Source organism: Hydractinia symbiolongicarpus, chromosome 13, assembly GCF_029227915.1.
Source record: "Hydractinia symbiolongicarpus strain clone_291-10 chromosome 13, HSymV2.1, whole genome shotgun sequence".
NCBI classification, from domain to species: domain Eukaryota; kingdom Metazoa; phylum Cnidaria; class Hydrozoa; order Anthoathecata; family Hydractiniidae; genus Hydractinia; species Hydractinia symbiolongicarpus.
In genome coordinates, this window is record NC_079887.1 from 21,634,838 (window position 1) to 21,651,496 (window position 16,659).

Below are 16,659 nucleotides of genomic sequence, written 5' to 3' on the forward strand. Positions count from 1 at the left end.
AGCGTTGATTTCAGCAATGCTCCGACATCTCTTGGAAGCAATATATTTTCTTGCAACATGGTCTTTATTTCGTCAATACTTTCTCTCACATGATTATCCCCATCAGTAAATCGGTCTGAAGTTCCGACGAATTCTTCACGTTTAACGGCAAAAATCTTTCTCGCACTGCATCGCCAAAATGTATTGTCTAAAAAAGTAAACATTTTCAGCAATTTTAGCCTAGCTGTTTTTAAAATCCTTTCCATATACAAAAATTCGTAAACTTAAAATATAAATTTTCTTGCTTTTAAATATTACTTAAAGAACGCACCACGAGTAGCAGCAGTGTCTTCCATTTGAAGACCATTTGCGTGTACAAGTATTAATGGTTGTACACCGAATCCCTCTTCTGCAAAGCTAATGATCGCTGGGACATTTGCATTGGTTGGCGACAGTGTAAAGTTTTGCATTCTTGAAATTTCACCTAAATTTTAAATTTTTTTTTAAACAAAACATAAAGAAGAATCATTTATTAAGAATAATTTGTGTATGATTTTTAAACTACGCACTTTTGTTATAAGAAATGTGAAAGTAAATAAATAAATAATATAAATTAAAAAGAAAAATTCCACAAAAGAAATAAAAGTAATGCTTACCAACTTTTTTCCCTATCATGTTTGCCAGTTAGACTTTTATGATACATCCATCTGATTTTCGTTTTCTCGGCGTTGGCAACGGAGACGAAAAAGAAGATGACGGTAGTGGCGACGACGAATGTGGTAGTGGTTGAGAAGGACTAAATTGACAAAATGTACTTATCACTAATACTTCATCAAAACAACCCTAAATATTATGCAAAGATAAGCAAAAAGCTAATAAGTAAGACCTCCTTAGCTAGTTTTCAGTAAATTCAAATAGTCCGCACCTTGAAGATATTCGCCGGAACGCCCCAAATGGCACAGGCGATAGCGCAGGGGCTGATACTGCATTGTCACCGAAAACCTCGAATCGATCGTGCTCCATAGCTCGCTCTACGGCGGAAAACGTGCCATCTTCGTTCTGGAAGTCTATAGCCCCAAATTCTTTACTTATGTAAACGGATTCTGGGATTAACTACGAATAAAAACGTAACATATCAGAGCTGAGTGATTTCATCAAATTTAAAAATATTTTGTCAATAAGGATTAAAAATCAAGAAATTCTTGAGTTTAAAAATACAAATTAGGTAAAAAAAATTGCGTACCTTAAAAACAATGGCTAGCCTAGAAGCATTAGCCTGGCATTTTCGAATTGTGAATGTTAAATTTTCTTCACCATTTTTAAAAAATGTGATGCTCTCCATGGCGACTATCTGTGTTTTCCGGGCAAAATTTTGCAATAAATGAAAAAATTAAGAGCTCTGTAGTTATGGCATGCCATGGCTTCATTCATTATTTTTTAGCCATAAGATCAAACGATTCCGCTTGTCTGTCTTTTTTTATAAATTCAGCCGATTGCGGATACTTAACTGTAATATCACGAATAAGCAGATATGCGTTTCAAATATGTTTAAAACTAATTTACCCAAAAGTTAGCAAAATCTAGATTAAATTAAATCTTTTTTTTCATATTAGGCATTATTTATCTAAAAGATGGTTATTTTCCTTCTTACTGCAGTAATTTCGTGCAAGTCATGTTTCTTTCATAAGAAACTTCCTTCTTCCTGTCTTGTCGCATTCAAGATGTTTGAAATGAATGAGAAGAAGAAAAAACGTTTTTTCTCTGTTCTTCTATTTGGGTTTTCTATGTTGTAAATAGCCAGACTGTTATCTTAAAAAAAATATTTCCGTTCATTTTCGTTAGTTTTAATATTTGTTAGTTATTACATACAACGTCATGAGTATGGTTACAATTGGGCTAAGGTTACAGTTTTATTTATGTAAAAAAGGATAGCTTCTCTCAACATTTGTGGTCGTTCGTTAACACATTCGGAAAATATTTCTTCAACAGAAAAATGTTGGAAAAAGCTCTGATCTCTTTCTTCCAATTTTTGCTGTCTTCCTGCAAGCGGATCCTGGCCGAAGGTGTGCTCTTTCGACAATGTACCGCGGTACACTTGTTCATACAGCTGAACAGCTTCGTGTTTTGGGGGCAATTCTTCAACGGATAACGGTGTCAATCTGTTAGTATTTTCTTTTATTACTGACGGAACACCTCTACCTAAATAATATATATAACATTAATAACCCATAAATTTGTGAGAATAGATATTGAAAAACGTACTAAATTGACCTGGTATTGAGTGTTCATTCCACGCTGAAACAACTCGATTGACACCAAAACCAGTCACCAGACATACAATGGATGACACACAAAATTTTTGAACTTCATCTTCCATATTGATAGTATTGCTGTTGTCCATTTCTACCAGTATTTTTTTTACCGGATAATTTACCCGCGAATTTATAAAATTTTGTTTTTAAACAAAATATCCCTCAGTGGTGAGAAAATGTTTTTTGAACAACAAAACCTTTTTATGCTTTTTTCCTTTACAAAATTTATGTCTTTCAAACTATATGTTTCAAACTATATGTCTTTCAGTGAAAGCAACGAGAATTTAATTAACCTGTATATTTCATCGTAAATAAGAGCGTTGTTTTTTATTGGCATGGTGGAGTAGCCGACAATGAAGCGAGAATGACCATCAATGGCAATGACATGTGTAGCCCCATACTTAACAAGCTTTTCATTTTGATCATAGTGAATTTTATGACCAAAGTAATCGGCCCGGAAAGGTATTGGGTTAACCATTAGTGCGGTGTCAGTGCGTCTTCTCTGGTGGTTTTGGGGTGCAGCTTTTGCTAAAGCTCGTCCAACTCTATTATGGCTAACACGTATATTGTCTCTATTAGCAATATACCCTGTCATCATTTTCCTCCCATACGTTGGACCAACCTTAAATAAATAAATTTGGTCAATGTCATAAAATAGTGAATAACAGAGTTCATTTATAAAGACGATGTTTTATTCAAAGAAATGAAAATTTTTTTCAAGAAAAAATATTTCAGCAAGAGAAAAAAGTATTAATTAAGAAAAAAAGTTTTAACTTTTGTTTCTGGTATTTTTAATATACTCCAGTAACACAAGCCAGTTCAGGAAACAAATTTGTGGCGCTTTCTTTAAAAAATATTTTCCTCAAGAAAGCACGCAACAAAATTTACAGCTGTTTTCTCTACTTTACTCATATCTTAGAAGACGAGGAGGTAAATCGATAAGAAAATCTGCAATATAAATGTGTCATGTAGAGAAATGTAAAAATCTTAGAAAAACATATTTTTCTAACGAAATGCCGAATTATTAAAAAATAACTGAAGTAAATGTAATAATGTCTTATACATACTTCTTGAACTGCCGTTGCTACAATCTGTTCTAAATGGTCTTGTGAAACCCTTGGCGACAATCCATTTTCTTTACAATACCGTTTTATTGACTTTACGAAATAACCTCTTTCTCCTGGATATCGCGACTGCAAGATATTGCTTATCTCTTCATAAGTTTTTTTTTTGAGAAAAAAAAGAAAGAATTTCTTCAGTAAAAATTTTATTCATGTCTGTTTCTGTGGTAAGACAAACAACATTTAACTGAATCCTACCAATGTTATACAACTCTTTACACTTCACGTCAATTGATCTGATAGGCCAGAATTATCACATGACTTGTCACATGATTTGTTACTCTTTTAGGCATTTACGAGTTAAAAATTTTCAATTTTCTATTTAAACCAAAATTAACAATTGAACTTAAATTTCAATTTTTGATTCAAATTAAAAATCAAAAATTGAACTTAAAATTCAATTTTTGATTTAAACGAAATTTGATTTAATTTTCAAATTTAAAATTCTCTTAAAAATCAGAAATTTAGAAATTGATATTACATTTTGGGATTTTTAGCACCAAATGACCCAAAGTAATCCTTGGGTTCGTAGAAGAAAAACATCTGCGAAGGAGAGCGTACTTTTTTGCTAAAATATGAAGTTCCTTTTTTGTTTTTTGATTTGAAAACGAAAAACGAAAATTGAGTTTAAATTTTCTTTTTGTATTGAATTAAAAAAGAAAAATTGATAGAAAAATTGAAATTTGTTTTTATTTTAAAATGAAAATTAAATGTCCCTTTTAGGTCACGGATTCTTTTTAACTGCATTGCATCAATTTTCTAAAATTACGGTAATATTTAACATGAGCATCACATTTGACATGTGTTTATGTGGGTAGTATATTTGACAAAGATACGAGTGCAAAAACTTATCTATGTTACATTAAATTTGTTATTGTTTGTTAATTTAAACCAATTTTCGTGGTTAAAATAAGTCAGATAGGGAATTATTAACACCTGTTTAAGGCCAATTTTTTATCCAGTTTAAAGAAATTGTACAGCACCGAAATGTTTAAATTAAATTATGTTGGTACAAATCATAATGACAAGTACGGTTTAAGTGATAAAATTTTTGTTTGTCTTTCATTTATTATGTTATTAATTGACTAATTGAGCAAAACCATTTTGAACAATGGGGTACATATATGTTTGTTTTTTTCTGTAGGGATGCATCCGGCATATTGTGTAATACAGAAGTTAGTTTTGACATTTTACTTATTTCCTGGGAGAATTATTTTTAGCTCTAAACTCACTGGAAATCTGCCAAGAATTGGTAAATCCCTCCAAACATGAAAAATCTTTTTAATTAATAGTGCTCTTGGTTTCTCACATGTCCAAATAAAAATATTTAATTGTATAAACATTGATAAAATCGACAAACTTAAGCACTGTAATGGATTTTAAGTATGTCTATCCAACACCTGAAAAACAAGCCATTGACTCAACACGTTCCTAATATGGCATGTGCTCATTCACGCATCGCAATCACAATAAATAGAACAAAAGAGGCGTTCGTTATTGCTTTTTGTAAACTACCTTATTAGTGAAAAATCTGTCGGTGAAAAGTGACGAATTTTTGCCTTGGTGACAAATTATTGTAACAGAAGATTTTTTTCATCGACGATATTTTTTACCGACGAATTTTTCTGGACATTATTTTCTATTTTTACTTTAAAGACACCTTAGGGCTTCCTATTTACCCCATTATTGCTTAATTCTTGATGATAAGTACAGTAATCTCTCTAATTAACGGACACCTCTAATTAACGGACAAATCTTTTTCGCGGCAGACAGAAATTTTGCACCATAGTTGTCCGCTATTCAGAGAGACTATTGGCACATAAAGAGAATGCATTAAGTATTTTTAGTTTACTGGTACATTCTGTAATAATAAACAATATACATGCCAATCATTTCTGATTATTATCTACTCCTTTCTGATAGAATGGGTTTTCAATTCTCGAGAAGACTTTGTTTGCAGATTTAACAGTCTCAGTAATCCTGCAGCTTGAGGTTTTCAAACATTTCAGCAATCCACCGCGCCTGGGACGGTTTCAAATCGGACACAATTTCCTCGATACTTTCACATCACCAGGAGCTACACCTCTCTAACTAACTCTCAGCTCTCTTTAACTAGCCCCTAACACGATCTGTGTACCATTTCTTGAATTTGTAAGAGACAAGCTTTTTTGCTTTGTGATTGATAGAATTATCAGGCGACTTAAACTTGTTGGCTAAGTTATGCGGGCAATAGTTAGTTTACAATTATCTTGGAAAGAATTAACTCATAAAATTATCCACAAACTTCAACTTAAGCTAAGTCCCGTTTGTTGGGAAAATTTTATTTCATAAATTATTCCCAGACTCCTGAGAGTGAAGTGAGATTTTACAATTGACCGCCAGTGAGTAAAGTTGTAGTGGAATATGTTAATAAAATATAAATAGAAATACAAGTCATTTTCTTGTTATTGTGAATCCTTTATTTATATTCAGAATATTTCACAATTTACAAGGCTATAGTAGCAGTTTATGTTCTCTGGATTGAAGACAATAACAACTATCGGCCTATGCTCGCTAACAACAGCGGTGTAAATCTAATAACTTCGGTAACAGAACTTTGAGAAAACGCAACTATTTCTTAACTCAAGAATTCGAGCAAATTATTGTTTTTAATGAGTTCCTTGTTTTTAATAATTAGCAAAAGTATTTCCCTCGACCATCCAGCATAATCGAGTATTTCACCGATCTCAACACCACGGGTTTTCGCCTTTAAGCTACCAGCAGATCTAGACGAATATGAAGTAAAAACGTTTATTAATACCAGAAATGCTGCACATGAACTTACGCCATCTAGAGATGGTGTCCCTTGAAACAGGGTTATGTGGCTTAATTGAGCTTATAAAGAGCTTTGACGAGGACCTAAGTGTAGTAGTTATCTATCATCAGATAAAAAGTATTCTTCTGATAAAAGAAGCTAATCACATATAAACATAAAGTCTGATATCAGATGCTGTGACACCATCTTGGATCGTGTTTAGAGAGCGCGAGCCGAAACTCACGGCATCCGATATATACCTAGTAAAATATATTACAATCCCTCTTTTTCTCGAAGTTATTGTTGTTGATTTCTTGATTGTTTGTTTTATAACATGTTCACATATTTGCTTTTCAACTCAGTTCCTCTGCACGTACATAAAACGTTTTTGTTCTTCAGCTATACACATCGGTCTTTTACTATATACATCGTATCGTTCGTCTGCTATATATATACATCGTTTATCATTATCGTTCTTGTTATCATTATCTTGTTATCGTTCTTATTTTTTCTCTAAGTCTTCTTCTTGCGCTTCGGATTGATGATGACGTAACGCTCTGTAGTTTTTCTTTGTCGTTTCGGGTAGGTTTTTGCACCGTTCTTGTGGTTTTTCTTTTCGTATAGATCTTCTTCTTTGTTATGGCCATCATTCGGTTTAGATTGTTGGTTCTCATCAAAATTCGCATTGCTTGAGCAGGTACAAGGGTCTGCCCTGTTTCGCGCGTTAGAAACACTCGATTGCTTACCCTTCGCAGATCTATACAGTTTCGCGTGTCCGTTTGCTCGTAGAAACGTTTTTCCTTCCTTGTTTCGAACCATGATGCTTCGTTTGTATACTTTAATGATGGTGAAGACTTCCTTTAACCAGGGCGGTGAAAGTTTGTTTTTGTTGTCGGTAAGATTTTTCAACAATACCTTTTGTCCGACTTCAAAAGTGACAGTTTTTGCCTTGCGGTTCTGGTCGGTGTTTTCCTTGGATTTCTGTTTGTGCTTTTCATCATTCTTGTTTACTTCTATATCCAATTCACTGTTGCTTTTCACAAGTTGACTAACGTCAGGAAGATCATTCGTTAGCGGTCTACCGAACATCAGTGTTGCAGGTGGAACTTTAGTTACGGTATGAGGTGTGGTTCGGTAACTCAAAAGGAATGTGTCAAGAGTTTTACGCCAATCCTTTCCAGTGATGACAGCAGTTTGATTGTGTCGCTTCAATGTGCGGTTAAATCTCTCAACCTCACCATTAGCTTGTGGCCAGTATGGAGTTGTACGCCGGTGTTTTATACCATGTTGTTGAAGGTATCGGCTGAATTTGAAGGACGTGAATTGTGAACCGTTGTCAGTTACAATTGTTTTTGGATAACCAAAAATACTAAAGGTTCGCTTCATAACATTTATTATGTTTTGCACACCAGTGTTCTTGATAGAAGAAACTATTGGGTATCTGGATCTGTAATCAATCAAAACTAACAGGTTGTCACCAGAGGGATAGGGGCCTTGAATGTCCATTGCAATAGTGTTCCAAGGTTGTTTGGGAATTTCTGTTGGTTGTGACGGTTCATGCCTGGTGGTGGAGGGTGCAGTTACTTGGCAGGCATGACAGGTAAGTGTTAGATCTTCGATTTGTTTGTTCATCAGCGGCCACCAAACTTTTTCACGTAATAGTAGTTTAGTTTTGGTTGTTCCTTGATGCGTAGCATGTGCTATCTGCAACATTTTCTGTTGTAGAGTGCTTGGGATGACAATTCGTTGTCCTTTGAGTAAAATGTTATTCACACAGGATAACTCATGCTTTGCATGTCTGTATGGATTCAAAGCAGAATCTTTTGGCCAGGCCTTCGAGTTAATGGCTTTGGTGACTTTTTGAAGAATGATGTCTTTTGCAGTTTCATCTTGTATCTCTTCGATATTGCAGCTTTTAGGTACTGCTTCTGCTGCTGTAAAGTTGATAAAGGATTCAATTGAGTCGTCAGTTTCTCCTTCACTGTCTGTACAAACAGGGTCTCTTGATAGTATGTCAGCAGCATTTTTGGCACCAGAAATGTATTTTAATTTGTAGTTATACCCTTGTATGCGAAGAAGCCATCTCTGGATCCTCGGTGGTGGAGATGTGGAAGTTGGTGACATTACGTGCAAAAGACTCTTGTGATCAGTGGTGATATCGAAGTCACGGTCATATATGAAAAAGTGAAAGTGTGTGCAGCCAAAGGCAACTGCAAGAGCTTCTCGTTCTGTTTGTGAGTATCTCTGTTCAACAGGTGTTAATGCTCTACTTCCATATGCTACCGGCTTGAAGTTTCCATCTTTCTGTTTCTGTGTAAGTATGGCACCAAGACCATACGGACTTGCATCAACAATTATGTCTGTTTCCGCCTCAGGATTGTAAAATGCCATAGTTTCAGAAGTGCAAAGTTTTTCTTTGAGTAAATCAAATGATTTCTGTTCAAGATCTGTCCATATGAATGGTGTATTTTTCTTGGTGAGTTTCCTCAGTGGAGCTGATAATGTACTGTAGTCTTTGATGAACTGACTGCAATAATTTACTAGACCAAGAAAGGATCTGACTTCTGTCGATGTTGTTGGTGTTTTGAATTTGTTGACTGCAGTGACTTTGGAAGGGTCTGGAGATATGCCATCTGTTGTGAGAGTATATCCACTAAATAAAATTTTATTCTTGCTAAACTCACATTTTTCTGGGTTGACACGCAGGCCATTCTCAGAAAGATTACGAAGAACCTTATCGAGATTGCGGTCATGCTCAGCTTGTGTTTTTCCCCAGATAAAAATATCATCAGAGATGTTCTTTGCCCCTTCACAATCAGCAATTACCATTTCAATATTTTTCTGAAAATGTTCAAAGGCACTTGAAATACCATATATGAGACGCTTGTATCTGAAAATTCCTTTATGGGTAATGAAGGCAGTAATGTTTCTGCTTTCTTCGGCTAACTCAATTTGATGGTAGCCTTCTCGCAGGTCAATTTTTGAGAAGACAGTGGCTCCATTTAATAATGGTAGGATTTCTTCCAGTTTTGGAATAGGATGCTTCTCTCTGATAATGGCAGTGTTTGCTCTGCGCATGTCCACACACAATCTAATTTTGCCATTTTTCTTAGGTACTGCGACAATTGGTGAAACCCACGAAGTTGGTCCATTAACTGGCTCAATGATATCTAATTTCAGCAGTCTATCGAGCTCTGCTTCAACTTTCTTTCTGGTGTGAAACGGCAGTCTCCTAGTTGGTTGCTGGATGGGGGTGACATCTGGATCAATATGGAGTTTCTGTTTGAAGTTGTTAAGTTTTCCCATTCCTTTGAATACCTTGTTGTTTTTGTTGAGGACTTGTTCTGTTGATACTGGTATGCCTTTTGACAGACTTCTGCTACCTAACTGGAATGTTCTATGGTTGATGGGTGTTGTAGCTGGTCCAATTCGTAATAGATCTAGCTGCTCAGCTGTTTTGTGACCAAGTAAATTGCCTCCTTGACCAGGTATTACGTAGAATTTTGCTAGTATTTTATGGTGATTTGCTGCAACTGTAGCTTTGAAGGTACCAGTGATTGGGAGCTTCTTAGTAGCATGGTATGGGTAGATTCGGGCATTGGATTTCTGAAGCTGGATGTTGCTGAATAAGCGTTTATAGGTTCGAAAATCGATGATATTTGTTGTGCTTCCAGAATCAATGATAGCAGTCATTTCGCTATTGTTTACTAGAACGGGGAAGTTATTTGACTTCGTAGTGTTCATCTTGTATAGGTAGATATCCTCATCTTCGTCATCAGAGTTTTCATGGTTGGTTTGATGAACTTGCTGTTTATTTTTGGTGCGGCACATTTTTGCAAAATGTCCTTTAATACCACATTTGTTACATGTTTTATCTCTTGATCTCCGACATTCATGACTTTTGTGGTTCTTCATACCACAGCGACCACATTCTGGTTTGTTGAATGATTTGGTTGGGTTGTTCCGATGTGGTGGTGCATTGTGTTTCCTATGGCTACGATGAGGTGGTCTACGCCCATGTAGTTTGTTGATTTGTTCAGAGCTTTCTTCTTCAGTGTCATGTTGTGTTTGTTTACCATTAGCTATTTCTTTGTTTTGGTGTTCTGCAGATTCAAAAAGTCGTCCAAGGTCCTGTGTTTTCTGGAGATTCAAATCAGTTTCCATAAGTAAACGTTTGCGGAATTTAATATTCGATGTTTTTGCTATGACCATGTCTCGGATTTCATTGTCAGTTTCTGATCCATATTCACAATATAAGGAAAGTTGTCGTAGACGGGTAATGAATTGATCCGTACTTTCCCCTACTTGTTGTGAGGTTTGGTGAAATTTATGCCTTTCGAAAGGTATGTTCTTTTTGACTGAAAAATGTTCATCAAATTTATGGAGGGCTTCTTCAAATGTTGTTCCAGGATCAGAGAAAGTTTCAAATATTTCCTGGCATTTAGGTCCAATCATGTGGAGTAAAATTGCCCTCTTTCTTTCATCATCCCTAACTCCACTTGCTAGTATGTAGTATTTAAGACTGGTCTGCCATTTCGTCCATCGTTGACCAACTGAAGTCGGTTCTCCATTTGGGTCAAAGGGTGGTATGGCTGGAAGTTGCAAAACGGACATGCTAGCTGCACAGAAATGCTCAGAGCGCGCGCACAAGTATAACTATCGCTTGAAATTACAAAGGACAGCCTAGCAAAGTTTCCTTTCGCACAGTAAGAGTCAGCAAAATTTGTTGTTTTGATTCGAAAATTCACACGTCTTGTTTCACGCGAGATTGCTTTGTAATTATGAAATATACCTCTCCATGAGTTCTTGGAATCCTCGTCGCCAATTTGTAGTAGTTATCTATCATCAGATAAAAAGTATTCTTCTGATAAAAGAAGCTAATCACATATAAACATAAAGTCTGATATCAGATGCTGTGACACCATCTTGGATCGTGTTTAGAGAGCGCGAGCCGAAACTCACGGCATCCGATATATACCTAGTAAAATATATTACACTAAGCTCGGCTGTTTTTATCAAATAACAGTTAAGATTTTCAAGGACGCGCAATTTTTCTTTCCTAAATGCTATAAATTGTAAGGGAGTCATGTGATTGGAAGGTCGTGTTTGTTTTAGTTATACTGTAATATGTATAACTAACTAAGTTTAGCATATTTATATTAATGGCACGTAAAGTTTAGACCCTTTTTCTCCCAACAGCTAGTGTTACGAGGACTGCCAGATTTGGTACCAAAAGAGCTCGCTCTAAATCTTTTGGATGTGGTAGAGATCGGAAAGAGTCGAATGCAAGAGAAACATCCCATATAAAATTGTTTTTTAGAAGTACTATTTTTTTTCTCAAAGACACCCTTTATAAATCTTTTTACAATTGGTAGTTGTTTATAAGGGTTTTATAAGGGTCATAAGGGTTTTATAAGGGTCATCAAACTGCAATATTGAAGATAATGCACTACGGGTAGTGTTTATTTGGCTATAGGTTTTTCTGCATTAAAAAGTAAAGACAGAAAACGAAGTGCGTTCAGTATAGATGGTTGAAGGTAATCAATGTAATTTTCTGATGTATAACTTCTCCATTTTCTGAGAAATGGGCTATACTGGTTTTTTGTTCCCGTTCTCCAGCTAAATATTAGTAGGTTTGTAGTTGTACTGTCAAAGCTTTGTTTTAGATATTTTCCCCTGACACCAGACATGGTACGAGAGTCAGTTTTTTCCACAAGGGGTAAAGGGAAAAAACATTGTACTCGATGATCACAGTATACTAAATACCTGATTCATTTCTTGTATTGGCGCTTGTTGCTGATGTTGTTGGAAGAGGACATCCCCTTCCGGCGTTTTCCTAAAAAAGGGCAACTATTTCTGTTATAATATCTGTTTTGTGAGCCGTTATTTCTATAGTATAACTTGTTTCTATAACGGTTTGTATATAGTTGCTGCATGCTTTAATTTATTTCTCATTTTCAACTATTTAATGTGCTGTGGCAAGTTGTCACCAAATAGGTTTTTTTTAACCTCAGTAGACACCATATTCAAGTCCTTATACTCTTCTTTCAGTACAGATCTTACAAAGAGTTTTTTTTGGCACAATTCTGTATTCGCATGACCTAAAAAGCCAATTAGATCAGCAGTTTTTTGGATCAGACTTTTCCTATTTATATTTTCAGAACTAAGGATCTCATTGGCGATGGAAAGTGATGCAAAGAGAGGGTTCACTTTTGAGCCATTTTTACGTCTGAGCGTTTTTGCATACTGGACAACATTTGTCAGAGTTCTATGTTTAGTTTAGGAAAGAACATTCCACAAATTTCAGGTCTGGGATTTTTTTAGCAAGCTTTTTCATTTCCTCCTTGCCTTTTTTGCCTGCCCAATTCTGGTTTATTATAGTGGCCTATTTTTCTTCAACAGCAGGGCCTGTTTTACAAACCTCTGTAATAATCCTGATATGCTTTAATCCACCTTTTTTAAGATTTAGACATCTCATCATCCTTTTGCTAGCTATTGAATCAGAGACTGTTCAGTCTCTGATTCACAAGCTTGGAACTCCTTGTCGTTCTAAGATGCATACAGTTTTAGTTCATATTCATATGCTTGGCTGAGATGTGAGTATTCTCCATTCTGAGGTACATCATTTTTCCTCAAAGGAGAATTGTTTAGGCTCACTTGAGGAGCTGAGATAACTGTACGAGTAGCAGTGAAGGCACTTTCTTGTTGCTTAAGAGAGGTCACAATTTTAGGATGCTCTCCTAACCTGAGATTTTATACGCCCAATGTCGCAGTACTCTTAAATTTTTCTATCTCATTTGACAAAGATTTGAAAAGCGAAACTAAGTCGCAGTGGGAGGAATGGGTGTTGTGTTGTTGTTTTGTGTCTCCTCGCCTGCTGGTGTAGGATTTGTGGTCGAATTTCCACAAATACCACGTAGAGAAGATATTCCGTCGTCTGCTGTATTTATTTTTACATAGAAGAAAGTAAAAAAGAAATACTTATCTTTGTTCTATGTGCATACTTTGTTGTGGTTCGTCAATACTACGCTGCCATCTTACCTCTTTGACGGATATTGCCTCAGAAGTCTGGGAATAATTTCTGAAATAAAATCCTTATTTCAACGATCGGTAAACATATAAAAAAAATATTTCGTTACGTGTATGTTTTTAATAAGCAAGAATGAGTGAAACACTAAAATCCTTAAAGTACAAGCCGTCCCCAATTCCTTCTAGTGGATTGGAAGGCCCGTTACTATTAAAATCTTCTGCGAAAGACAAATGGCTTGTTAATACAATGAAAGAATTTGTTCGAATTTTTATAGTTATGAATAAAGTGGAAGTTCATCAATCGCAGATAATGAGGATGATGATGGTGATGATGATGAGGACCAGGACCATAATCAAGTCATTATGATCGACGAGTCAGAAAAAGGCCGACAGTCAAGAGGCAGAAGATTAGTCCGGAAGTCAAGAAACAGAAATCCAAAAACTGCAAGCAGAACCACAAAGTCAGTCGAGTGAAATTGATTTGCAAATAAATAAGGACGCATTGATGTAAATAATATATAAACGGTATTTTATATACTTTAAAAGCGTCAATTAATCCAACTGCAGCAAAATAGAAATATAAAATACGTTTTCTAGTTTATTTTGTAAAACTCCCCTGGCAAAAAAATCCGTCGGTGAAAATCGACGATTTTTTTCACCGACAAAATATTTCACCGCCAGATTTTTCACTGATGAAGTAGTCACAAAAGTTTATAGCATTAATCGCTGTATCAATCAAAGTGGAGGATTGTGAGAGAACAGGTTAATTAAGATTGGCTTGTCTTAGAAATCAATGATTTTCTGGCTTATCGTTAGCTGCATGTAACCCTGACGTGTCGATTTCACGTTCATACAGAACTCTTGAAATCAAAATATGGAATGTAGGAATAAGTATTTTTCTCTTTCTGGAGTAAAAGTTTCCGTGCTTTTTCTTCGTTTGCTCAATACACGAGTGTAACATACGTTGCCATTTGTCTAGTGAGATGATGATTTTGATCAATGACAGCTAATTTTCTTCGGCCAACAAAACTATCGTGGTACATATAAAAGAGAATGGTAAAAAAGTTATATTTACATTAAAGATGTCCTGGTCAACATTTTTATAAATATTTAATCCACAAATGTGCCCTAAAGGTATGGGTTTAGGTGTATACATTAGTCGAGCATTATGACATGACTCTAAGACACCAGCGTCAGGAATGTTTTTCTAAAATAAAATTGTCATTAGCCACCTAGGTGCCATGTTAGTCGAGCATTATGACATGACTCTAAGACACCAGCGTCACGAATGTTTTTGTAAAATAAAATTGTCATTAGCCACCTAGGTTCCATTGCAATCCGCCATAGCTTCTCCATTGCTGTTTATTCCTTATCAATTCAATTCTTTTGTTTCATCAGAGGCCCATGCAAGCATTGTCCATCATACCATACATGTCCATTAGTTACTTGATGAAGTATAGAATTCATGTAGCCTACAGAAAAACTTGCTTCATTAACTTTCGTAGCTACGGTTTTGAGTTACAATCTATAACCACAAATTAAAAACTATTATTTGTGAGACCTTAAATCTAAAACTATCGCCATTACATTCTTTTGCACAAAACTAAAAATGTTTCCTGATGTCGGCCATCCATTTAAAAAAAATGCTTTTCCCTCTTTTATTTCCAGCCTAGAATTTCAAATGTTAACAAAACAGAATATACGGTATAAAAGCTTCGTACCTCACTTATTTTTGCTGTCAACTTATTACTTTTGTGTCACATATCGATCTGGTGAAGGACATCTTGAAATGACAGATTTTCTCCTAATAAGGAAATAAAAATAAGTAAAATGTATAAAAGTAATTTATATCGTAACTGTTAGTTTTCACAAAACAAAGTAAGACTAAAATATCTATTTGCTGATACAGGCCAAGGAATTAGCTACTATAATTTATGTTGATTACGCAAACTTTGTATTAATTAATCAACTAGCTGTTCTTTTTTGACAGATCACCTCAACATTGGCATCTGGGAGAAACTAGATTCAATTAGGGACGGGTCTTCACGACAAAAAATTGCTAACCTACCAGCTCTTTTCAAAGCAGCCTTTGCTCCAGGGACAATCAGTAAATATCGTAGGGCATGGCATAGGTGGGTGAAATAGACCAGTAACTATCTTGAAGTTTTACACTGTCCGGCTGACCCGTTCTTTGTTTGCATTTTTCTAAACGATTTAGTCGTAGAAAAGAGTTCTGTCAGTACAGTCATTTCAGCTTTTTGTGGAATTCGATGGGGACACCTAAATACAGGTTTTGAATCGCCTACAGACAGCCCAATTGTAAAGTTAGCATTCGAAGGAGCTAAACGGCTACTTTCAAAAAATAGTACAAATCGCAAAAAACCATTTACTGCGGAAATAATTAAGACATTGGTGGCTAAGTATGAAAAGTCCGAAAATATGATGCATCTAAGATTCATAATTTTATGTATTTTTGGCTTCGCGGGCTTTTTTCGTATAAGTGAACTCCTGAGCATTAGACTGAAACACTTAAAATTAGAAAAGGATTCTGCCCAAATTTTCATTGAAAAGTCAAAAACAGATCAGTTGAGAGATAACAAGAGAGCACTCTTTAAGATCAGGGGAAGCGTCCGCAGCTGCTAACAATGGAGTTACTGAGCGATTTTCTTTTCTTTTTTTCTTTTCTTTTCTTTTCAATTTATTTAAAGTCGATTATTCACATATTTACAATAGTTTCCAAAAAAAAAGTAATTAAGAAAACTAATCTAAATCGACTAAATTTTTTTTATGTTTACAATTAAATAAAATCATTTTTTTTATATATATAAACAATAATAACAACAAAGTTCTATAAAGGGACCTTACATTCATCACAGTTACATTTAGATCCGTCCCACATTTTAATCATGCTTTTAAAAACTTTAAGGTTGTCACATCGTTTCAAATGTGATGGTAGGTTATTCCAAATCTTTGGTCCCAGGGCTGATAAGCTATTAGTTCCAAAAGTCGCGGTCCTTTTCCTTGAGACTACCAAATTATTTGTATTTTGTTCTCTGACTGTCCTACCGTTATCATTTAAACAAAATATATCTTTCATAAAAAGAGGGCTGCTGTTATTTATAGTTTTAGAGATTTCTATACACAATGACCGTAAGCGATTTACATTCATGTGACTCTTGCTGGAATTTTTAAGTAAATTTTCGTATGTACTTACCGTATCATTATACAGAAATCTTAATGCTCGTTTTTGTATCATTTCGACTTTAGATAAAGATTTAGAAGAAGAAAAATGCCATATAAGGGAACAATAATTGAAATTTGCGTAGATAAAACTTTGAACTAAAATATATTTTGCTTGAAAGGATAAGAAACTTCTAAATCGAAATAAGGCATTTAGTTGGGCTGATGCTTTGCGACACAAATC

The 16,659-nt window shown here is 35.2% G+C and overlaps 2 protein-coding genes across 2 annotated transcripts; both read right to left on the bottom strand.

The window, feature by feature from the left end:
- Positions 1-316: 316 nt before the first annotated feature.
- Positions 317-6,174, bottom strand: LOC130624306 (uncharacterized). Its single transcript, XM_057439886.1, has 2 exons — positions 2,251-6,174; positions 317-2,178 (listed from the first exon to the last, which is right to left on the bottom strand). The coding sequence occupies exons 1-2, from the start codon at positions 2,378-2,380 to the stop codon at positions 1,865-1,867; spliced, it is 444 nt and encodes a 147-aa protein (XP_057295869.1). The 5' UTR covers positions 2,381-6,174; the 3' UTR covers positions 317-1,864.
- Positions 6,175-6,719: 545 nt separating this feature from the next.
- Positions 6,720-10,820, bottom strand: LOC130623214 (uncharacterized protein K02A2.6-like). Its single transcript, XM_057438693.1, has one exon. It carries the CDS (start codon positions 10,818-10,820, stop codon positions 6,720-6,722), a length of 4,101 nt encoding a protein of 1,366 aa, XP_057294676.1.
- Between the last annotated feature and the right edge of the window lie 5,839 nt (positions 10,821-16,659).